At 44.4% G+C, this 24,263-nt stretch overlaps 1 protein-coding gene across 2 annotated transcripts in view; it reads left to right on the top strand.

Annotated features, from left to right (window-relative positions):
- Positions 1–24,263, top strand: part of GGT5 (gamma-glutamyltransferase 5) — a 36,822-nt gene that overhangs the window by 11,233 nt on the left and 1,326 nt on the right. Inside the window, exons 2-11 of one of the 2 annotated variants that reach the window (XM_079956816.1) lie at positions 6,037–6,167; positions 9,990–10,079; positions 12,070–12,265; positions 13,443–13,603; positions 14,520–14,666; positions 15,704–15,840; positions 18,906–19,096; positions 20,904–21,001; positions 22,126–22,238; positions 23,318–23,428. In XM_079956816.1, the coding sequence (XP_079812942.1) occupies positions 6,037–6,167; positions 9,990–10,079; positions 12,070–12,265; positions 13,443–13,603; positions 14,520–14,666; positions 15,704–15,840; positions 18,906–19,096; positions 20,904–21,001; positions 22,126–22,238; positions 23,318–23,428 (1,375 nt within the window). Of the gene's footprint in view, positions 1–6,036; positions 6,168–9,989; positions 10,080–12,066; positions 12,266–13,442; positions 13,604–14,519; positions 14,667–15,703; positions 15,841–18,905; positions 19,097–20,903; positions 21,002–22,125; positions 22,239–23,317; positions 23,429–24,263 lie in introns of both variants that reach the window. The other variant, XM_079956815.1, reaches the window with a different exon arrangement.

The raw sequence follows: 24,263 nt of genomic DNA, 5'->3' as shown, positions 1-24,263 counted from the left end.
GCACCCCCCCCCCCAATCTCTTCTTTGCCCACCTTTTTTAATGAGAACCATTCCCACCCCCATTCTTTAGAAGTGGCCGCCAAGACCACATAACACCGGTCCTGAAAGACCTACACTGACTCCCAGTGCGTTTCCGAGCACAATTCAAAGTGTTGGTGCTGACCTTTAAAGCCCTAAACGGCCTCAGCCCAGTATACCTGAAGGAGCGTCTCCACCCCCATCATTTTGCCTGGACACTGAGGTCTAGCTCCGAGGATCTTCTGACAGTTACCTCACTGTGAGAAGTGAGGTTACAGGGAACCAGGCAGAGGACCTTCTTGGTAGTGGCATCTGCCCTGTGGAACTCCCTCCCACCAGATGTCAAGGAAATAAACAACTATCTGACTTTTAGAAGACACCTGAAGGCAACCCTATGTCGGGAATTTTTTTTAAAAAAATAATTTTTATAAGTGTAAAGTTATAACAATACGAAAGGAATGTCCACACTTTGAGATTTCTCTGAATCTCCCGACTTCCCCCCATCCCCTACTTGGGTCTCATTGCGGACGTTTTCAACTGCATATTATTTCGTGATCCACGTTTTGTATCTGTCCATAGTGATTGTTGCATTACAAGTGTTCTTAAAGTCCTGCCAATATTTTCATCTGCTTACATTGGTCTCCTAAATATATTATAATTCCACCCCCTCATCCTTTCTTAAAAGTTTTTGTCTGTTTGGTTCCTGAGCTTTCCGGTCAGTTTTGCCATTGTATCAGGAATTTTTTGATGTTTAATGTTTTACAATTTTTTATGTGTTGTAAACTGCCCAGAGTGGCTGGGGAAACCCAGCCAGATGGGCGGGTTATAAATAAAATTATTATTATTATTATTATTATTATTATTATTATTATTATTATTATAAATAATTTTTTATTAAGTTTTACACAAATATCTCCAATTAACAATTCCCAGTTAACATATTTTTCTCTTTTGGGCTTCCCTCAGCTTCTCTGACAATCATCTGTATTTAAATTTATTATCTACACATTCCCAAAATTAATATCGCCTTTTAAGATACCTTTACAAACATATTTGCATTCTTGCAATATTCCTTATTCTTTCACAAAGCTTCTTTAAAACCTACTAGCGTTGTTTGCTCATCACATACACTCTTCAAATACTCAGAAAATTTTCCCCAATCCTCAATGAACTTGTGATCTCGTTGGTATCTTATTTTTCCAGTTACTTTGTCCAGTTCTGCATAGTCCGTTTACTTCATTCTCCATTCCTCAAGAGTCAGTAGTTCTTCCTGCTTCCATTTTTGGGCCATTAATATTCTCGCTGCAGTTGTTGCATACTGAAAGAGTTTATGATCCTTTCTATTTATTTCATTTCTTGTTATTCCTAAAAGAAAGGCTTCTGGTTTCTTTACAAAATTATATTTCAACATCTTCTTTAACTCGTTATTGTTATGTAGTGAAGTTTCACCCTGGGCCAGCAGGGGGATACTGTATATAGTTTTCACTCAGGTCCACGTCAGTTATTTTAGGCGGGAAACTCTGGGTGGTTGTTGCTACAATGTTGACCCCTTTTATTTTCTCATTTTTCCTAATTGAATTCAGAAAGACATCCAGGACCAATATAAACAACAGTGGTAAGAGCGGACATCGCTGTCTTGTACCTTTCGATATTTTCACCTCTTCCGTAATTACATTGTTCACAATCAATTTTGCTATTTGTTCCGTATAAATTGCCTTTATTCCATTAAAGAAATCATTCCCTATCTCCATATGTTCTAAGTTTTTTAACATAAAGTCCCATGATACATTATCGAATGCCTTTTCGGCATCCATAAACATAAAAATTGCTTGTTTCTCATTCCTGGCTGTCAGATATTCCAAAATATTGATTATATTCCTAATTCCTAACATTGTCTTTCATCTGCTTGCCTGGATGGAAACCTGCTTGATCTTCATGAATGATTTCTTGTAGTACTTTTTTCATTCTTTTCGCCATTATTCCTGCAAAAATTTTATAGTCTGTATTCAACAATGAAATTGGCCTATAATTCTTTACTTGTGTTAAATCCGCATCTTGCTTTGGGATAAAGGTTATAAAAGCTTCTTTCCAAGTCTCTGGAATATCTCTTTCTTTCAAAATGTTATGGCCAAGCAAGCCATTTACCAGATTTATTAGCGAATTCAAAATTTCTTTGTCTTAACTTTTTAATATTCCACTCCACTTCTTTATTTATTATCATAGCAAATTGTGTTTGCAAAACCTTAATACTTTGTTTAATTTTTGAATTATTTGGTTTTTTAATTAATTATTGCTCATTGTCCATTATCTGTTTTAAAATTTCTTTCTTTTCTTTCTCTTTGTTCTTCTTTTTGATTGAATTCTGTTGTATAAAAAACCCTCTCATCACTGCCTTGCTTGCGTCCCAAACTGTGCTCATCTTCGTACCTTTGTTACAATTGTTCACAAAATATTCCGTCAGCTTCTTTTTCGCATCTTGTACAATTTTTTGGTTGTCAAAGAGATAATCATTCATTCTCCATCTAAATGTTCTTTCTTCAAAACCTTTCATCTCCAATTTAATCGGACTGTGGTCTGAAATTACTCTTGGTTGAATTTCAATTTGAAGGATTCTTGGAGTTAATTCATTAGAAATCCAAATTTGATCGATTCTCGACATTGACTAATTTGGTTCTGAATAAAATGTAAACTGTTTCTCAAGTGGATGTCTCAATCTCCAAATATCAATCAGATTACAATTTTTTGACATTTCAAAAAAGGTTTTGGGTAGTTTACCTTCTTTAGTCCCTTTATCTCTTAGTCTGTCCATTTCTATTGAAACTACACCATTCATATCTCCCATCACAATTATCTTTTGGTCCATATATTCTAACAACCTTTCTTCCAAATTTTTATAGAAATCAGTCTTATTTCCGTTAGGTGCATAGATCCCGACAATTATTAATTTTTCGCCTTGCCAGATAATCTGAACAGTGATAATTCTCCCTTCTTCATCTTTGAAAATTTGCTGGGCTTCAATTTTACTTTTTATATACAAAACAACTCCTCTTTTCTTCTCTTTATCAGAAGATATAAATTCGTTTCCAAGTTTTTTATTAATCAAGATTTTTCTATGTCTTCTTGCCACATGTGTTTCTTGTAGACAGATAATATCCAAATTTTTCTTTTTCAAATATTGTTCCACTTTATTCCGTTTTCTCCTTTCGTTTATCCCATTAATATTCCAATTCCATAATTTTAGCACCATAATGCTTCCTAATTAAAAAAAAATATTTAATTTATTTTTCTATAATCCGTCTACTTCTTCTTCCCATTCCTCGTCTGTCTTTTCTCCATTCTTCTCCTCCCTTTCGTCTGAATCCGTCCCACCTGTGGCTCCAATTCCTCCTCCTGCACCTTTCACTTCTTCTTCTGTTGTTAATTCCTTGTATTTTCTCTGAAATTTACCTATCTCCTCTGGGCTGGTCAGCCTGTGCCTCTTACTTTTGTAAACAAAGGAAATCCCTTCAGGATATTCCCATCTGAATTTGATGTTATTCTTCTTGAGGATTTGTACCAGGGGCTTATATGGGTCTCTTCGCTTCAACAATCTGATTGGGATGTCTTTAAAAATAATTATGTAACTTCCATCAATGCATAATCTTTTTTCTCTGTTTTTCTGAAGTATCAAATTTCTCATTTCTCTGTCCTTAAAAGTTATAAGACAATCTCCTGGAAATTTCCTTGATTTGATCATTTTCACTCTCATCTTGAAAGCATTCTGCACTGTATTTGCCACCTCCTCAGTTTGTAGTTCCAACCATTGTGCTAGTTCTGTTATTAATTTTTGTCTGATATTCTCACCTTGAACCTCTGGTATGGCTCTCAGCCTTAAATTCACTTCCCGCTGTCTTAGTTCATTCATGGCAATCGCATCCCACATTTCTTCCTGTACCTTATTCATCTTCTTATCTTCCCACTTCAGTTCCTTCATTTCCAGTCTTGTCCTCTTCATTCCTTCCTCCAATGAATGTGTTCTCCTAGACACCTCTTTAATTTGTCCCTTCAATTCATTAACTGTCTCATCGATTTTTTAATCCATTTTCCCAGTCCTCGTATCCACTTGTTCTAATTTTGCTTCCAAATTCTTTTCACTTTGTCTAATATCTGCAAACATTTTTAATATCTCTGCTTTAAAATCTGATTCTTGTTTTGACCCCTTTCTCTCTGTAGGGTTCCCACATCACTTCCCTTCTTTGCTTGGTGAGACATTTAAAAAAATCTTTAAACATACTTCTTAAGTTAGAGAAACAAAGGCTCACCCCTTTTTACTAAGAGCTTCAGAAAAACATAAGTCAGATAAGTATAAACCAAACTCAGAAAAGCATAAACCAAAGTACAACTATAGTTCAATATTGGAAGATTTTCTTTATCTTCGGCCCAATCTTCGGCCCAAACAGGGCCTTGGTACTTCAATATATAACACTCTAATGGAGACTCCCATATGTACTCAATCTTCTTGCCACCAATTAGGCTAATCCTTAATTAAACCCCTGTAAAGATATTGTAATCCAGAATTCAGTTATAAACCTTCCAAAATAAATTCCAAGTTGAAGCAACTGTTTCAAATCTTCTTGCCACCAATTAGGCTACTCCTTATAAGGCCTTTTGTAATACTTATAATCCAACCAAGAAGATGAAAGTAAAATAAATAAATAAATTTTCCTCCGAATTAAGACCCTTTCTTTATCTTCTTGCCACCAATTAGGCTAAATCCTCGGGAAGGCCTCCACAAACCAAACAACCCTTTAAATAATCCAAATATATCCTTTTTAAAATTATTTTTTTAAAAAATATAATATTTTGCAAAAAGAAAAAATGTCCAAATCCCAAAACAATTTCAAGAAATTTTGTCCTGGTAATGTTGTAATATCCAGATAAAACCAAAAATTTCGTTGTCCTCTTCCCCTAAAATTGGCAACCTCCAGATTATTCAAAGTAGAAAGGAGCAGCTCTCATATCTTCAATCATTCCTTATAAGGGACCAGCCACAGGCCCGGAACACAAAAACAAAGAAACAATGAACAAAGAGGAGCAGACAGAAAAACAAGTCGTAATTTCTCTCCCATCCACCAGAGGTCCACAATTTAAACGTAAAAAGAGTTCAAAATTTAGTTTATAATTTCCCAGCTTTTTTAATCCAAAATATCAAATGGTAGTAGTGGCCAAAAAATATAAGATCACTTTAAATCAACTCAGTCACCTCCCCCCCAAAAAAGAACAATGGAGTCGGAAGCTTCTCTTCCGCTACGCAGAACTTTTTTTTGAAAGTGAAACCAAAATGCCTTAATCCTTCTCTTACAACTCACAAGTTCAAAGAGAACTTAAAATTGCCAAATATTAGTCCCCTTGCCCCCCCTTTAAACCTTTTCCCTCTTTGGCTTACTTTGTATCTTCTTAGAAACTTAGATAGAAAGTTTAAAGGGAGAGAGAAACTTTGTCCGCTAGCGACACTCACTCTGTATCCAGCTTTGCTTGTATCGCTGCATCTGAGCTGATTCCAGATTACAGCTGAGCTCTTTTGACTTCCTTTCCCCCCCCGAATCCTTCCTTTAATACAAATCAACTTCTTTTATGCCCTTTTTGGCTTGGATTTCTTGCTTTTGAGAATCCAGCGCTCACCCTGCAAGCTCGGGGCTTCGTTTTCCAGAGATAGCTATGGCTTCCCCTCTGCCCGCTTCTCCCCCCGCCGTACTCTTTGCTCCCTAACGGGAGTTACCTGACAGCCAGGAGGTCCGCGTTTTCGGCTCTGCAGGGACCAGTGTACCTGGACACCCTCCAGATACTTTTCAGGGGACCACAGCGCCCTGTGGAACCCCTATTTTTCTCCAGAAAACACGGGATTCTCCGCAAGAAGAAATCCCCGCTTGCGGCGAGATCGCACTAGACCGGAAGTCCCTATTATTATTATTATTATTATTATTATTATTATTATTATTATGTGACTTTTGAATGCCCCCTCCTCTTCCTTCTGAACAGGGATATCTTGCAGCAGGGAGGCTCAGCTGTTGACGCTACCATCGCTACCTTGATCTGTACCGCTGTCCTGAACCCGCAAAGCATGGGCCTCGGCGGAGGTGTAATCTTCACCATCTATAACGCATCCACAGGTAGGCACAGCCAGTGCACATTACTGCACCAAGTCTATTTCTCCATGGAGGATAAATTGGTGGAGGCATCCGAGGGTGTGGCAAAACGGCCCCTTTGGATCTTCGATTTCCAAACCTGCACCAAACAGGGTTGTTGTTATTGTTGTTTAGTCGTTTAGTCGTGTCCGACTCTTCATGACCCCCTGGACCAGAGCATGCCAGGCACTCCTGTTGTCCACTGCCTCCCGCAGTTTGGTCAGACTTACGCTGGTAGCCTCGAGAACACTGTCCAACCATCTCGTCTTCTGTTATCCTCTTCTCCTTGTGCCCTCCATCTTTCCCAACATCAGGGTCTTTTCCAGGGAGTCTTCTCTTCTCATGAGGTGGCCAAAGTCTTGGAGCCTCAGCTCCACGACCTGTCCTTCCAGTGAGCACTCAGGGCTGATTTCCTTCAGAATGGAGAGGTTTGATCTTCTTGCAGTCCATGGGACTCTCAAGAGTCTCCTCCAGCACCGTAATTCAAAAGCATCAATTCTTCGGCGATCAGCCTTCTCCAACTCTCACTTCCATACATCACTACTGGGAAAACCATAGCTTTTACTATACGGACCTTTGTTGGCAAGGTGATGTCTCTGCTTTTTAAGATGCTGACTAGGTTTGTCATTGCTTTTCTCCCAAGAAGCAGGCGACTTTTAATTTTGTGACTGCTGTCACCATCTGCAGTGATCATGGAGCCCAAGAAAGTAAAATCTCTCACTGCTTCCATTTCTTCCCCTTCTATTTGCCAGGAGGTGATGGGACCAGTGGCCATGATCTTTGTTTTTTTGATGTTGAGTGATGTTTTGCACTCTCCTCTTTCACCCTCATTAAAAGGTTCATTAATTCCTCCTCACTTTCTGCCATCAAGGTTGTGTCATCTGCACATCTGAGGTTGTTGATATTTCTTTGGGCAATCTTAATTCTGGCTTGGGAGTCAACCAGCCCAGCCAAACAGGGTACCCTCCCCCTATCCTGATTTTCAAATCAGTAAGAAGCTTTGTGGCAATCTACATTTGCTTTATTCGCTGGAGAGACCATGGCGCAAGTCTGTGCAGCACAGGGGAAGGTGGCACCATTGCTGGTGATCATCACAATCTCCCCCTGACACACACACATGGCAGTGCTGAAACTGCAGATAATGGCCCCTTCTCCAAATCTCTGAGCAAAACGTGCTCCGAAAACCAACAAACCTCTCAGCTGTTGTGAGGCGGTGCAGCTAGGATGTCCCGTGAAGCATGGGTCCTGTGAGGAATGGCCCCAATGGGAGCCCCAATGAAGCACGAGAAAGTTCTGAACTTTGGGTTTATTGGGTCGGAGGCCCTTGGCTCTGATACAGCCCCCGACCCCGCCAGTCTCACAACCTTTCCCCCCGGGAAAACAAACTCAAGTTCCCCAAGGGATCAGAGTCTTAGCAAGTCTTAGTAAGTCCTTCCTGAGGAGTATGGTCTTTCTCCAGCCCTAGGTTCTTCTCTAGTAACAGATTATCGGTAGTGGCGCCCGCCCTGAGGAATGCCCTCCCATCAGATGTCAAGGAAATAAGCAACTACAGTGCTACCTCGGGTTACATACGCTTCAGGTTACAAACGCTTCAGGTTACAGACTCCGCTAACCCAGAAATAGTACCTCAGGTTAAGAATCATAGAATCATAGAGTTGGAAGAGACCACAAGGGCCATCGAGTCCAACCCCCTGCCAAGCAGGAAACACCATCAGAGCACTCCTGACATATGGTTGTCAAGCCTCTGCTTAAAGACCTCCAAAGAAGGAGACTCCACCACACTCCTTGGCAGCAAATTCCACTGTCGAACAGCTCTTACTGTCAGGAAGTTCTTCCTAATGTTTAGGTGGAATCTTCTTTCTTGCAGTTTGGAACCATTGCTCCGTGTCCGCTTCTCTGGAGCAGCAGAAAACAACCTTTCTCCCTTCTCTATGTGACATCCTTTTATATATTTGAACATGGCTATCATATCACCCCTTAAGCTCCTCTTCTCCAGGCTAAACATGCCCAGCTCCCTTAGCCGTTCCTCATAAGGCCTTTGACCATTTTGGTTGCCCTCCTCTGGACACGTTCCAGTTTGTCAGTGTCCTTCTTGAACTGTGGTGCCCAGAACTGGACACAGTACTCCAGGTGAGGTCTGACCAGAGCAGAATACAGTGGCACTATTACATCCTTTGATCTAGATGCTATACTCCTATTGATGCAGCCCAGAATTGCATTGGCTTTTTTAGCTGCTGCGTCACACTGTTGGCTCATGTCAAGTTGGTGGTCAACCAAGATTCCTAGATCCTTTTCACATGTACTGCTCTCAAGCCAGGTGTCACCCTTCTTGTATTTGTGCCTCTCATTTTTTTTGCCGAAGTGCAATACTTTACATTTCTCCCTGTTAAAATTCATCTTGTTTGTTTTGGCCCAGTTCTCTAATCTGTCAAGGTCGTTTTGAAGTGTCATCCTGTCCTCTGGGGTGTTAGCCACCCCTCCCAGTTTGGTGTCATCTGCAAATTTGATCAGGATGCCCTTGAGTCCATCATCCAAGTCGTTGATAAAGATGTTGAATAAGACCGGGCCCAAGACAGAACCCTGTGGCACCCCACTAGTCACTCTTCTCCAGGATGAAGAGGAACCATTGATGAGCACCCTTTGGGTTCGGTCAGTCAGCCAGTTACAAATCCACTGAGTGGTAGCATAGTCAAGTCCGCATTTTACCAGCTTCTTTACAAGAATATCATGGGGCACCTTGTCAAATGCCTTGCTGAAATCAAGGTAGGCTACATGCACTGCGTTCCCTTCATCTACCAGGCTTGTAATTCTGTCAAAAAACGAGCTTTGCTTCAGGATGAGAATAGAAATCGTGCGGTGGCGGCGTGGCAGCAGCAGGAGACCCCATTAGCTAAAGTGGTGCTTCAGGTTAAGAACAGTTTCAGGTTAAGAACGGACCTCCGGAATGAATTAAGTACTTAACCCGAGGTACCACTGTATCTGACTTTTAGAAGATGTATGCAGGCAGTCCTATATAGGGAGGCTTTTAATGGGTTTTTTGTGTTTTAATACTTGTTGGAAACTGCCCAGAATGACTGGGGCAGCCCAGTCAGATGGGCAGGATATAAATAAAGCAGCAACTGCAACAATTATTATTATTAATATTATTATTATTAACACTTGCCTGGGTGCAGACAAGTCGGCTGCTGCGGCATTTGCCCTGTGTAAAGGCAGCAGGACTTTGCACTCTGTTGTAAGTTGACACCTTTTAAAAAATAAATCACTAAAACAGGCCATTCTGGTGTGTTTGACATCCTTCTTTGGTATCCCTGCACCAAACCAGTCACACAGGCCCTCCTTCCGGCCTGCGGTTCAGAGCACCAGCCAGGCTTGAGACAGAATCCTGTCTGAAGCCCTGGACAGCCATTGCTTCTGGTCTGTGCAGGCAGTACTGGGTTAGATGGACCAAAGGGTCTGACTCTGAATAAGGCAGCTTCCTACGTAAATGGGACAGCCATGGGAGAAGCCAGTTTGCCTGAGGTCATTGGTCCCAGTGGTGTAGTGGTTAAGCGCAGTAGTCTCGTAATCTGGTGAACTGGGTTTGCGTCTCCGCTCCTCCACATGCAGCTGCTGGGGGACCTTGGGCCAGTCACACTTCTCTGAAGTCTCTCAGCCTCACTCACCTCACAGAGTGTTTGTTGTGGGGGAGGAAGGGAAAGGCGAATGTTAGCTGCTTTGAGACTCCTTAGGGTAGTGATAAAGCAGGATATCACATCTAAACTTCTCCTCCAATCTTCACCTTGGCATTTGCCCCTTTGATTTCTCCAGGGAAAGTGGAGGTGCTCAATGCTCGTGAGAGGGCCCCGCAGAATATCTCTGGCAATTTGATGGCTGAGTGCAGTAAGAAGGGTTTTCCAGGTAAGAAGAGTCCTTGTGTATAAAAAAGGCTGAGGGGAGAAGGGTTGTGAGGGAGGGGCAGCTCCCCCCACTGCTCACAGGTGACGACTGAGTCATTCCCTTGAAGAGAAGGATCCCTTTAAGAGGAGAAGTGTTGATGGTAGAATCCGAGACCAGGGAGAAGAGTCGGTAGAAGAAGACTGGAAGAAATTTAAAGTCTATCTACAGAAACATTGTAAAATTAAGGAATGTTGGAAGGATGCTGGAATGAAGCTATGTGGTTTTAGCAGTAATGTTATAAAGGATTAAGTAAAAATGGATTGTTAACAGGTCAGAATGTAAAGTTACAATATATTAAGATAAATTAGTAAGATAAAAACAAAGAAGGAAAGGATTTGCTGAAACAACTAATGAACTAGAATACAGTGGTGCCCCGCAAGACGAATGCCTCGCAAGACGAAAAACCTGCTAGATGAAAGGGTTTTCCGTTTTTCGAGACGCTTCGCAAGACGAATTTCCCTATGGGCTTGCTTCGCAAGACAAAAACGTCTTGCGAGTCTTGCGAGTTTTTTCCCTTTCCCCCCCTTTTTCTAAACCGCTAAGCCGCTAATAGCTGCTTATCCGCTAAGCCGCTAATAGCCGCTAAGCCGCTAAGCCGCTAATAGCCGCTAAGCCGCTAATAGCACTAATCCGCTAAGCCGCTAATAGGGATGCTTCGCAAGACGAAAAAACCGCTAGACGAAGAGACTCGCGGAACGGATTATTTTTGTCTTGCGAGGCACCACTGTACAAAAAAGGGAGGTGTGAGGAGGTCAAGGAAACAAGCAAATGATAGATAAGATATGGAAAGATGGATTTGTTTTTAATTGTTTTTATTTTTTTCTGTATTTTGTATTTTCTGTTTTTCTTCTTTCTTTTTTATTCTTGTAACTTTTTGAAACACCAATAAATATTATATATATATATATAAAAAAAAGAGGAGAAGTGTTGAGACCTCCACCCCATTTCTGGTCAATGGCCCTTGTGCCGCAAGACCACAAAGTCTCCTGGCCAAGCGATAGCTCGGTTGGTAGAGCATGAGACTCTTAATCTCAAGGTCGTGGGTTCAAGCCCCACATTCGGCAAAAGATTCCTGCGTTGCACGGGGTTGGACTAGAAAAGGGGTCAGCAAACTTTTTCAGCAGGGGGCCGGTCCACTGTCCCTCAGACCTTGTGGGGGGGGCCAGACTATATTTTTTGGGGGGGAAATATGAATGAATTCCTATGCCCCACAAATTACCCAGAGATGCATTTTAAATAAAAGCACACATTCTGCTCATGTAAAAACACCAGGCAGGCCCCACAAATAACCCAGAGATGCATTTTAAATAAAAGCACACATTCTACTCATGTAAAAACACGCTGATTCCAGGACTCGTCCATGGGGTGGATTTAGAAGGCAATTGGGCCGGATCCGGCCCCCGGGCCTTAGTTTGCCTACTCGTGACCTACGCAATATTCAGGGGCTGGTCCACTGTCCCTCAGACCTTGTGGGGGGCCGGACTATATTTTTTGGGGGAAAGAAAAGAACAAATTCCTATGCCCCACAAATAACCCAGAGATGCATTTTAAATAAAAACACACATTCTACTCATGTAAAAACACACTGATTTCCTGGACTGTCCGCAGGCCGGATTTAGAAGGCGATTGGGCCGGATCCAGGGTTAGGCCTTGATTTGCCTACCCATGGCTAGATGATGCTTAGGGTCCCTTCCAGTTCTACAGTTCTATGATTCTGTGATGCCAAGCTGTCATCAGCAAGCATAAAGACTAGCTCCTTCTGCTCTGAAGCACAACTGAGATCCCCAGGTTTTCCTTACAGGCTGGCAAGGAGTTGAGCCACAGTCTTATTTGGAGCCAGAGAATTGTCCCAGAGCTCCCATTTGGTAACTGCAGTGAGGAGGAAGGCGCCTAGAAATGGAACCTTTATGGGGAAGATGTAAAATGACGCATCCGGTTTGCTTCAAAGTAGGGTCTCGGTGGATCGCTGTCCCCGGGGAACTGCGTGGTTATGAAGAAGCCCACAGACGGTACGGCAAATTGCCCTGGAAGACCCTGTTTGAGCCCACAATCAAGATCCTCGACCCTGGAATCCGGATCCCCGAGGTGCTGGGTCGGTTTCTCAGCCACCCCTTCATACAGCCGCATCTGAACAAAACGTCCTTAAGGTACAAGAAACCTGCACAAAGCCAGATCACACCTGTGGGATAGAAATGCGTAAGATCGAATCCATCTAGACCAGCATCCTGTTCTTACAGTGGGCAGCCAGATGCCCCTCCCCCTATCAGGAGCCAGCCCTCTCCCCCTGGATCCTCGGTTTAAGAACTGTTGGCAATTGGGGACAATGGGAGTCTCTTGCTGCCAAAGTCTTCAGCACAAAGGACAGCAGCCCTGGGCTCCATTCTATCCCTCCTGTAAGGGCTTTTCTCACTGGGGTCCTTGATTCCAAAAGGAGGGGAGGAGGTCAAAGGGCACAGCAGCCCAAAGCTGTGGGTTACTCTAGCAGCCTCTGTATCCTTCGAAACACACCTCATGTTAGACCAGGAAGTAGATCTCTCTCTCTCTCTCTCTCTCTCTCTCTCTCTCTCTCTCTCTCACACACACACACACACACACACACACAGAGAGAGAGAGAGAGAGACAGAGAGACCATCAAAAGTTAGTCCTAGTGTCCTAGTGTCCTACTGAACTGAATATGCAAGTTGCATTGAGACTGACAATCAGCATGGATATCCCTGCAGTGTAAAGGTAAAGGGACCCCTGACCATGAGGACCAGTCATGGCCGACTCTGGGGTTGCGGCGCTCATCTCACTTTATTGGCCAAGGGAGCTGGCGTACAGCTTCTGGGTCATGTGGCCAGCATGACTAAGCCACTTCTGGTGAACCAGAGCAGCGCATGGAAACTCCGTTTACCTTCCCGCTGGAGTGGTACCTATTTATCTACTTGCACTTTGACGTGCTTTCGAACTGCTAGGTTGGCAGCAGCAGGGACTGAGCAACGGGAGCTCACCCCGTCGCGGGGATTCGAACTGCCGACCTTCTGATCAGCAAGCCCTAGGCTCTGTGGTTTAACCCACAGCGCCACCCGCGTCTTTAGGACCCCTGCACTGTAGAACAGTACAACTGTGGCCTTTGAGATGGTGGTCAGGAAATCATCAGAGCGATAAAGCTAAATTGGAAGTTAAATCGCTCCAGGCTTAAGGCTTTGGGGAAGGGCTATGGAGCCCCCCCTTTTTTCCTTCCTTCACAGCTGGTTATATTTGGGTCTTAGGAGCCATTCCTGCTGCAGCCTCTGCTCTTAGAATCCAGGGTCAGGAACTGATGGCGGTCACTCTCTCTTTCAGAAAACTCTTTTACAACAAGCAGGGGGCCGCCCTGGGAGCTGGAGACCTCCTTCGATGGCCAGCCCTAGTGGAGACCCTGAGGGCTGTGGCAGAAAAAGGAGCCAGTGAGTTTTATCGGGGAACCACAGCAGAGAAGTTGGTGCAGGACATAGTGAAAGAAGGTGACCAGTCTTTTATTGTTATTGTTATTGTTATTGTTATTGTTATTGTTATTGTTATTGTTATTGTTATTGTTATTGTTATTGTTATTTATGATTTTCAGTTTTATACATTTCAATAATTTTATAATCATTTTAACATTTCAAAACTTGACCTCCTTCCCCCTCTTTCTGCGGTTCATTAAATTTATTTTTAAAATCTTCTGCATATCCAAATTAACTTAATTTGCTCATTTATTCAGCTACTTTAAATATATATATACTTTTATAAAACTGCAGGTTATTACAATGATTCTGCCAATATTCTTATCCGTTTACAGTTTATTTGTAAATATTCAACAAACCATTTCTTCAGTTGGGACCTTGCTCGTTTTCTGTTTGGGGGCTAACAAAACATGGGCCGCAGTGGTTGCATACATAAATAACCTTTAATTGACACCTGGGAATTTCAGTCTGAATTATCCCTGACAGAAAGGACTCTGGTTTTTGCTTTCCTTTGTCTGCCCTGCTGAGAAGGGTGCAAGCAGATTTTCCAATACCTTGGAAAACATTACTGATTCCGTAGCAGTCTAATCAGAATTTGGCACCCCGTTCCCTTTCCAGATCCGTCCCAGCCCTCACTTTGCCGCCTTGCTCTTGCAAGTGACACTTGTAGGCTGTTTCCCCCTCCCCACTCCTTCCTTCCATTGTCCCCTTCCTCTCCTGGGATGGCAGCTGCCAGGGAAGGAGTCCCAGCTCCCTTTGCTGTGTAAGCCTCCCCTTCCCGCTCCTTGAGAAGGAACCACATTCCCTCCTTAGCGTCAGGGGTCACTGAGACTTCCTGCAAGCAGTTCCTCTCATTTGCGCTCGGGATTTGAGCTATTTTCTGCCCCTGCCACAGCTCAGATAAGGCCTGACGCATCTTCCTCTTGTTTTCCAGGCAGCACCTTGTCCCTGAGAGACCTCAGGGATTACCGAGTAGAAGTGATGAGCCCTGTGAACATCTCCCTGGGTGAATACACTGTGTACTCTGCCCCGAGTCCTGCAGCGGGGCCCATTCTCCTATTTATCCTCAATGTCCTCAAAGGTAAATGAGGGATCCATTTGGTTCACTGTATATCAGGGATGGGGAGATTCTGGCTCTGCGGTGCTGCTGTGTGGGTGGAGAAGGGGAGAGTGGCAGAGACCCCCCCCCAACACTGCAGACCAGGAGAAGAGGGCCACTTCCTTCAGTAGCTTCAGTCTGATGCCCTTTCAACCTCCTTTAGCCTTGGGCAATGATCCATCAGTTATATTTTATCTGCATAATCTGAATTTCAGGAATCAAAATGCCTTTTCTGTGCAGCCTGAGCAGGAGCAGTGAATGGCATTATATTTGCTCGTCATAACTTGTCTTCACTTACCCCAACCCCCATGGCTGTGTGAAGAATCTTCTTATGAATGGTCTGTGTCACCATTAAGAAAAAGAGGTCGGAATAAGCCAATAGATATGTGGACTGTTCTCTGGACCAAGTGCCTTTTCTTCTTTAAGTTCTCAAGAGCTCTTAACCGAGCTCAAAGTTGTCACCTGAACTAGCCAGACGTTTAACCAAGAATCAATGTGAAGTGTAGGTGGGTTCCTACAAGGCAAGACACAACAAAAACCTTTATTGAACTACATATCTGGGAAACAAGAGGCAAGGCAACTGTTTAGATACATTTCTGAAAGCCTGGGCCACTCCCACTCCCAACGTGATTGGCTGTCTAAACTTCCAAACTGCAAATCACGACTCAGAGTCCAAGGGCCAATGGCAGAGGCCCAAATCCTGAAATGTTCTGTGTATCGAATCAGAACACAGGAGCTCAGAATCCCTAATCCAGACTCAAGCTCAGGCAAACACAGACCACTGAATACGTAAGACAATCACAGTCACTCAATCCTTTGAAAAAATAATACTTGCCCCAAAATGGCAAGTAGACATTCTGTTTTGGCAATTGTAGCCTTGGTTTAAGGAGCCGTTTGGTGCCTATCTGAGTTTCTAACACAGCCGAGGGTCATTCCCTGGGTCTCAGAAGAGCGCCGCAGAGTCCTTTCTGCTCTTCCTTAGGCCTGGGTGCTCAGAGCTAGCTCTTCCTGTCTTACAGGTTTCAACTTCACCAAAGAGTCCATGAGCACACCTAGCCAGAGTGCTGAGACTTACCACTACATCGCAGAAACTCTGAAGTTTGCCAACGGCCAGAGAGTAAAAGTGGACGACCCAGTTTTTTCCCAAACTGGAAAGGTGGGTGATCTGGGAGCCTGTCGGTCTTCATCCTTTTTAAAAGCTTCGTTGCCTTATTTTTTTGGGGGGGGAATCTATAGTGCCCCCCTTCCAATGGTTTCAGATAATTATATATATATATATATATATATATATATATATATATATATATGTACATCTAGAGCTGCCTTGGTCAACCTGGTGCCCCCCAGATGTTTTGGACTACAACTCCCATCTGCTGATGGTTGATGAGGGTTGTAGTCTGAAAGGAATCAGATAAGAACAGGGATATTTTTCAGCCGGAATTTACCGGAACTCAGTAGCGGCACCTCTCAGGTGGGCTCCATTGCCATCGTAAGAGGACAAGGAAAGAGTTCATGGAGAGTCCTGGCACATCTTTCTTCTAGAAAAAAGCACTGGATAAGAATGTAAGGAACTCTGGAGTTTCATGGCACCTTCATCTAGCATGGCTAAATGAGTCTCTTTCCTGCTTGGCAGGGGGTTGGACTCGATGGCCCTTGTGGTCTCTTCCAACTCTATGATTCTATGATTCTATGAAAAGGCAGGGTTTGGGGCTTTGGTTTTGTCTGGACCGCAAGGGGAGGGAGTTTTGCAAATTTGGACAGAGTTGAGGGGCAGCCGCTGTGGAGAGAAGACAAGAGGGGGAAGCCCTCTTCCTTTGCTCATAATTGCAGAGTTGTTCAGGCAGCTGACGCCTCAGCATTCTATCATCATGAAGCCCAAATATTCTAGTTATCATAAAATTGAGATCAAGCAGGTGCCTTCACTGTACTCTTTTTGGCATCTGCTAACAACGTTCTTGTTTAGGTGAGCCTACCCAGAGGCTTGGAAAGTTGAGGTAATGTTAGCCTGTTTTAGCATTTAAACTTTTGTTTTTACAATCAAGCGGTGTGTACGTACAGTATATATAATAACAGACTCAAGACATTTTCCCTATCGCCAATTCAGTTTCACAATCTGATGGAATAGCCGAGTGACAGCAATTTAAGATTATTTTTTAACTTTCAGGGGCTACTCTTGTTTCCAAACAGGGTGAGGATGCTTTTGCTTTTATTCAGACCAGTTGGCTCCCAATGTGGATGGAAGCATCCCTTGGGTGGGGCAGTGGGATTACCTGGGGGGAGGGGGCTAAGAGGGAAGGGGGTGTCAGTGGGGCGCTGGAGATGTAAATGACTATCAGATTTTGAAAAGCTGGTATCAGTGGATCAAGTTAATCAGTTTTGTTGAACAAATTAATTAGTTTTAACTGGATTTTGAACAAATGTGCAATTAACTGTTCCTGTTTAGAACTTCACCTTCCTTAGTGGGTCATGCGAGCCGCTATCCTGAATAATGCTTTTTATAGGTTAGGGCAGTCGTTTTCAACCAGAGTATCATGGCACACAGGGGTGACTTGAATGATGGTCAGGGGTGCCACGGGCAACACTGGCCTCTGTCGCTCTCTCCTTCCCTACCTCCTCTGATGGAGGGGTGTCCAACTTCCAACTTGTTTAGTCGTTTAGTTGTGTCCGACTCTTCGTGACCCCCTGGACCAGAGCACGCCAGGCACTCCTGTCTTCCACTGCCTCCCACAGTTTGGTCAAACTCATGTTGGTAGCTTCGAGAACACTGCCCAACCATCTCATCCTCTGTCGTCCCCTTCTTGTGCCCTCCATCTTTCCCGACATCAGGGTCTTTTCCAGGGAGTCTTCTCTTCTCATGAGGTGGCCAAAGTATTGGAGCCTCAGCTTCAGGATCTGTCCTACCAGTGAGCACTCAGGGCTGATTTCCTTCAGAATGGAGAGGTTTGATCTTCTTGCAGTCCATGGGACTCTCAAGAGTCTCCTCCAGCACCATAAATCAAAAGCATCAATTCTTCGGCGATCAGCCTTCTTTATGGAAGCTCTCACTTCCATACATCACTACTGGGAAAACCATAGCTTTAACTGTGATCTACTCACACTATAAATAAACTGGCAGTGATCTACCCATTGGATTCACGAAAGTTGGTGAGCTTTTTTTAGGGAGCAAGAGTTGTTGAGCTTTTTTTATTGTTATTATTAGTCAGGGACACCCCACAATCGACCTTTAGATCGCGATCCGCCTGTTGGACAGCCCTGCCCTATCACATCTCTGCCTCCCAAAGGCTTGCACAGCTGTTTGTTGCAGCCGTAGCTACCAGGAGGACTCCCATGGAGAGGGGAGAGGAGGCTAAGCGAAACTCCACAAGGGAGGGTGTTCGAAAAAAGGTGAGGGGCTGCCAGCTCTGCAAGCAAGAGGTAACATCACTGGGCTCCTGAGCCCCACAGGGGTGTCACAGAAAGAATGTACTTGGTCAAGGGATCCATGGACTCAAAAAGGTTGAAAACCTATGGGGTAGGGCATAGGGCATGGGTAGGCAAACTAAGCCCGGGGGCTGGATCCAGCCTAATTGCCTTCTCAATCCGGCCCGTGAATGGTCCGTGAATCAGCGTGTTTTTACATGAGTAGAATGTGTCCTTTTATTTAACATGCATCTCTGGGTTATTAAAAAGTCAATCCTTTATTAGGTATAGCAAACTACACATTATCAAACAAACACCGTATACAAATTGTGCAAAATATGAGCTCAGCATAACAAGGTTTGTCCCAGTCAGATTTTTAACTCTCTGGGTTATTTGTGGGGTCTGCCTGGTGTTTTTACATGAGTAGAATGTGTCCTTTTATTTAAAATGCATCTCTGGGTTATTTGTGAGGCACAGGAATTTGTTCATATTTTTTTCCAAAATATAGTGTGGCCCCCCACAAGTTCTGAGGGACGCTGGACTGGCCCCCTGCTGAAAAGGTTTGCTGACCCCAGGCATAGGGTGCTGGGGATGAGTTTATGGAAGATGGGGGCAATGGGCTGAAAAAGTTTGGGAGCCAGTGGTCAAGACAGGTAAATAGCTGCCCTCTGCAGCTGAAGACAAGCACTGCAAGACGTTGCGTCCTGCAGTTTACATTCCTATCCCACGGAGCCCAGCTTTGACTTTCCCAGAGGGCACCATTCCTCCTTTGTGGCTGAGGTTATCGAGAGCTGCCTCACTGAGATGCGCTGTGTTTTTTAGGGTGTCTTGAGCGAGCTGATCTCGGACTCCTTTGCTAGCCAAGTCAGGCAGCTGATCGATGAGCGGGGAAACCACCCAGCATCCCACTACGACTCTGCCCAGGTGGAAAGGACCTCGTTTGGCACTTCCCAAGTTTCCGTCCTGGCTGAAGATGGGAGCGCCGTGTCAGCCACCAGCACCATTAACTACCCGTAAGTAGGAGAGGATGAGCCCCAAGGGCAAAGGCGGGACAGAAGCTTCTTCTGTGCTTTCTCCCAAAGCGCATAGCTGTCAACCGTCCCTTATTTGGCGGGAAAGTCCCTTATCCCAGCGCTGTGTCCCGCTGCTGTCCCTTATTGATGACGTCCCTTAAATTTCCTGCGTTTCAAAGGAAGCAGCTCCTCTCCCTCCCTGCCGGCCAGGGAGGAGGGAGGCTCCAACTGTGTTGCTTGGCTGCGTTGCTCACCCAATCAGGAGTCTAAGAATGACTGGGGGGGTGGAGCTTGCATGCCTTGTGCCCATCAAATCGGCCGCGTTGCCTGGGGACTCGCCTTTGCACAGCACTTCCCAGCGGAGAGGTGACGGTGGTTTTCCTTGCTGCATCCCCTTTGCTGGGTTGCTGCGCTGTGGGAATCACCACTTGAGGCTTCGTTTGGCTGCTGGCTGGGCTTTCTGTCTTTGGCTCAGAGGGGCTCAGAGGTCGAACATACCTGTGCTTGGAAAATCCCTTATTTTGGCTGCTGATCCCTTATTTTTGAGGCTGCTGGCCCCTTATTTTCAAATCTGTAAGTTGGCAGCTATGCCAAAGCAGGGCCTCCAGACAGCCGCCTTTATTGCAATAATTTTATGCGCTGGGAGTTTCCCCATCTGAAACCCTGGAGAGCCATTGCTGGCAGTGCAGTGCATGGAGCTGGATGGATCAACAGTTTGACTCTGTGCTTCCTATTTAAATCAGACCTTAATTCAGAGCCACCTGGTTGGCCACTGTAAGAAGAAGATGCTAGATTACATTAGTGTAGCCAGGATATTTTTTTTGGGGGGCAGGATTTTTTAAAGGGGGCAGAACCTTTAATTTGTATTGATTTTGATTGATATAGGGGGCAGCCCCCTCTTGCTTATGCCCATGCTGGACTAGATGGGCCTTTGGCTTGATCCTTCAGGCAAGCTCTCAGTGTGCCCTGAGGACTAGAATCTTGTTTTAATTTTAGGGGAAGGGCCATAGCGGCAGAGCATTTGCACAAAAAGGCCCCAGGTCCAATCCCCAGCCATATTTCCAGGCAGGGCTGGGGAGAGACCCCCTGTCTGGAATGCTGAATAACCATTGCTGCCGCTCAGTGTTGGGAATATGGAATTAGATGGACCAATGGTCTGACTCAAAATAAGGCACCATCCTACGTTCCAACTGCTGGGCTGTGGGAGGCAGAGAGTGGGATCCCTTCTCCATGGTTCCTGGCCCTCTTGCAGGGACAGAGGTCTGGCAATCTTCCTGTTTTAATTCCTACCGAAAGATAAGAAAATATTTTTATTAACAATTTCAACATACAAACTATCAAAACATATCGTATTCATTATTATTTTTTCCCTCCCCTCCCCTTTCAAACCATAGCTGTCAACTTTACCCTTTTCTTAAGGGAAATTCCTTTATTCCAAATAGTATTCCTCACAAGAAAAGGGAAACGTTGACAGTTATGCTTCAAACCCTCCGCCCCCCCCGACTTCCCTCAGCTCCTCTTTCTGATTTCTCAGCACATATTGTTCTCTGCATGTTATAAAATTATACATATCCTTACGTTATCTATCTGTCATGTTATCAACCAATAAATTTGTGTATGTTTATTCAAAATCTGCCAAGGAGTCCAGTTCATTTTGTTGTCTTTTTAGATAATTTGTAAAAGGCTCCCGTTCTTCCTTAAAGTCACAGTTGTCCCGCAGTTTGTATGTCAATTTAGCCAGTTCTGCATAACTCATCAATTTTTCTTGCCACTGAGAACTGTGTCCCTCTTCTCTCCCCATGCTCAGGTTTGGCTCCATGGTGTATTCGCCACAGACTGGGATCATCTTAAACAATGAACTCGCTGACTTTTGCATGAAGAAGTCAAGTGACAGGATCTCGCCAGGTGAGCTCCACCTCTGCTGGGAAAGTCCATCGCAAGCACAAATGCTGGGCAGGAGGGAATGCATGGATAATAATAATAATAATATTCTGGATTAATTGCAGGATGGATGGATGGATGGATGGATAGATGAATGGATGATAGAAGAGTCCCAATGGGGGTTGATTGGATTCCAGGACACCTCACCCACACCCTGAAGAAACAGGAGATCAAATTGGCTGTGGGTCTTCTTTTGGCTCATTAACCTAAAGGCGCAAAGATTTCTCTCCAACAATAAGGAGAGAGAGAGAAAAATAATTATTGAGAATTATAGGGACAGAACTACCTAAATTGTATAGAAATTTATTAATGTATGCTTCTTGCTACTTGTCCAAAAATGGAAAGAAGAAGAAGTCCCAGCAAAGGAAGAATGGATACAAAAACTTATGGAACATGCAGAAATGGTGAAACTTACCAGGAGAATAATAAATCAAGATAGCAAACTTTTTAAAATAAAAGAATGGAAATGGTTTGTTTAATATTTACAGATAAATTGTAAACAGATAAAAACACTGGCAGGGTTATTATAATAACCTGTAGTTACGTATGAGTATACATTGGTACCTCAGGTTAAGTACTTAATTCGTTCCGGAGGTCCGATCTTAACCCAAAACTGTTCTTAACCTGAAGCACCACTTTAGCTAATGGGGCCTCCTGCTGCTGCCGCGCTGCCGGAGCACAATTTCTGTTCTCATCCTGAAGCGAAGTTCTTAACCCGAGGTACTATTTCTGGGTTAGCGGAGTCTGTAACCTGAAGCGTATGTAACCCAAGGTTTCACTGTATATTTAAAGAAGATAAATAAATAAGTTAACTTAATTTGGATATGCAGAAGATATTAAAAATAAATTTAAGGAACTGCAGAAAGCGGGGGAAGGAAGTCAAATTTTGGGATGTTAAAATGATTGTAAAATCAGTGAAATGTATATATCTGAAAAGCATAAATAAAATTTAGAGAGAGAGAGAGAGAGAGAGAGAGAGAGAGAGAAATAATAATATCCAAATGCACAAGGTGAGGTTTTCCCTCTCCGTTTTAAAAGTGACTGTATAGGTTGCTCACCCTCCCATTTCTTGGTGCCCCCACCTATAGGAGAGATGCCCCCTTCTTCCATGGCACCATCCATCCTCATTTCCCGCGATGGGCAGTCAAAGCTGGTGGTCGGAGGGTCAGGCGGGCAATTAATTATCCCTGCTGTCGCACTGGTAAGTTGACAAAAACACTGGATTCCTGGCTTTAGCATGGAGAGCTGAAGCTGCACAGTTAACATCTGTGAAATCTGTCCTTTTGCTTTCTGATTTGTCCTGGGGAAAATGGCTTAAGTTTTGTTTTGAAAAGGTAGACTGCCTCTGGACTTGGAGGCTTGATTGAACTCTCGTGGTCAGCATCTGTTGCTATTTATTTGTTCACTTATTTGTTTATTGCATTTATAACACACCATTTCTCCAAGGAGCTGAAGGTGGCATATATGGTTCACCTCCTACCCCCACCATTTTATCCTCACAACAACCCAGTGAGGTAGGATGGGCTGAGAGGGGCAGTTACTGTCCCAAGGTCACCCTAGTGAGCTTCATGGCCGAGTCGGGATTCGAAACCTGGTCTCTCCCAGGTGCTGGTGCCACACTTTAATAATAATAATAATAATAATAATAATAATAATTTATTATTTATACCCCGCCCATCTGGCTGAGTTTCCCAAGCCACTCTGGGCGGCTCCCAATCAAGTATTAAAAACAATACAGCGTTAAATATTAAAAACTGCCCTGAACAGGGCCGCCTTCAGATGTCTTTTAAAGATAGCATAGCTACTTATTTCTTTCACATCTGAAGGGAGGGTGTTCCACAGGGTGGGCGCCACTACCAAGAAGGCCCTCTGTCTGGTTCCCTGTAACCTCACTTCTCGCAATGAGGGAACTGCCAGAAGGCCCTTGGTGCTGAACGATGGGGGTGGAGACGCTCCTTCAGGTATACAGGACCGAGGCCATTTAAGGCTTTAAAGATCAGCACCAACACTTTGAATTCTGCTCGGAAACGTACTGGGAGCCAATGCAGATCTCTCAGAACCGGTGTTATGTGGTCCCGGCGGCCACTCCCAGTCACCAGTCTAGCTGCCGCATTCTAGATTAATTGCAGTTTCCGGGTCAACTTCAAAGGTAGCCCCACATAGAGCGCGTTGCAGTAGTCCAAGCGGGAGATAACTACACCACTACACCACACTGTCTGCCTGCTGCGAGACTTCTTTTCCATGGACATGTCTAAAGCCAGGCTGCTCCTTCTCTTGCAGACCATCGCTAACAAGCTGTTTTTTGGGTATGATGTGGACAAAGCTATCAAGGCACCGATTCTCTGCGTGAACAGCAGCTACGGCATCGAAGTAGAGAAATCCTTTGACGAGGTGAGACGTGTGAGCAGCTCTCTGGGGTCGCAAGGGGAGCCATGAGACAGAGGCGTACCTCCAACATGTCCCAGAAGAAAACTGGCACACAGATCTCAGGGGGCTGTGATCTCACAAGACAGCACCCCCCCTCCAAAATGGGGCATCCCTATTAAATCGGGACAGTTGAGGGGTATGTCAGTGATTGCCACAAGTCCTGCAGCGTGCAAAACATAAAGCGACAGCCCTGTGCCAGTTTTTAGCTCTGCGCTGCGGACTACAACTCCCATCAGCCCCAGCAAGCACAACTAGGCTCTCATCACCTCCTGTGTCATATGACCAGTCTGGCTGGGGCTGATGGGAGTTCTGGCTCCTGGGGGAGCCTGCTGTACAGATCCCAGGGTCAATCCCTGGCGGCAGCATCTCCAGGAAAGGTTGGGAATGGCCCCTGGGCATGAAATCTTGGGAGAGTCACTGCTGCGAGTTGGCAGCAATAATACTGAGCTAGACGGTGTTAGAATTCCTGCTCCATGATTGCAGTCATGGGATTTTTGTCTATCACATGACGGTATATGTTTTGACTCCACAGAGTGGGAAGTGACAGGATGTTTATGTTACTGTGTTCCGTGAAGTGGGACGATTGTCCTTTGCTCTATCTCTTTGCTGTCTGGTGCTAGAGAGAGAGGGAGTCATGTTGCAGTGCTCCATGTGTGTTTATATATAAATAAAGTAGATTAGCCAAAATGCTGAGTTGCTTAGGTCTGTCACGCAAGCTGCGAAGACTCTGCAGATCCCTAAGTGTGCTGGTGTCTGTTGGCATCGGTTGCTGTGATGTTCGGGCTGAAGAAAGCTTTTG

The sequence above is a fragment of the Podarcis cretensis genome (genome assembly GCF_951804945.1).
Source record: "Podarcis cretensis genome assembly, chromosome: 16".
NCBI classification, from domain to species: Eukaryota; Metazoa; Chordata; class Lepidosauria; order Squamata; family Lacertidae; genus Podarcis; species Podarcis cretensis.
Note: the sequence above shows the minus strand (reverse complement) of the source record. Positions and strands in the feature narration are given on the sequence as shown.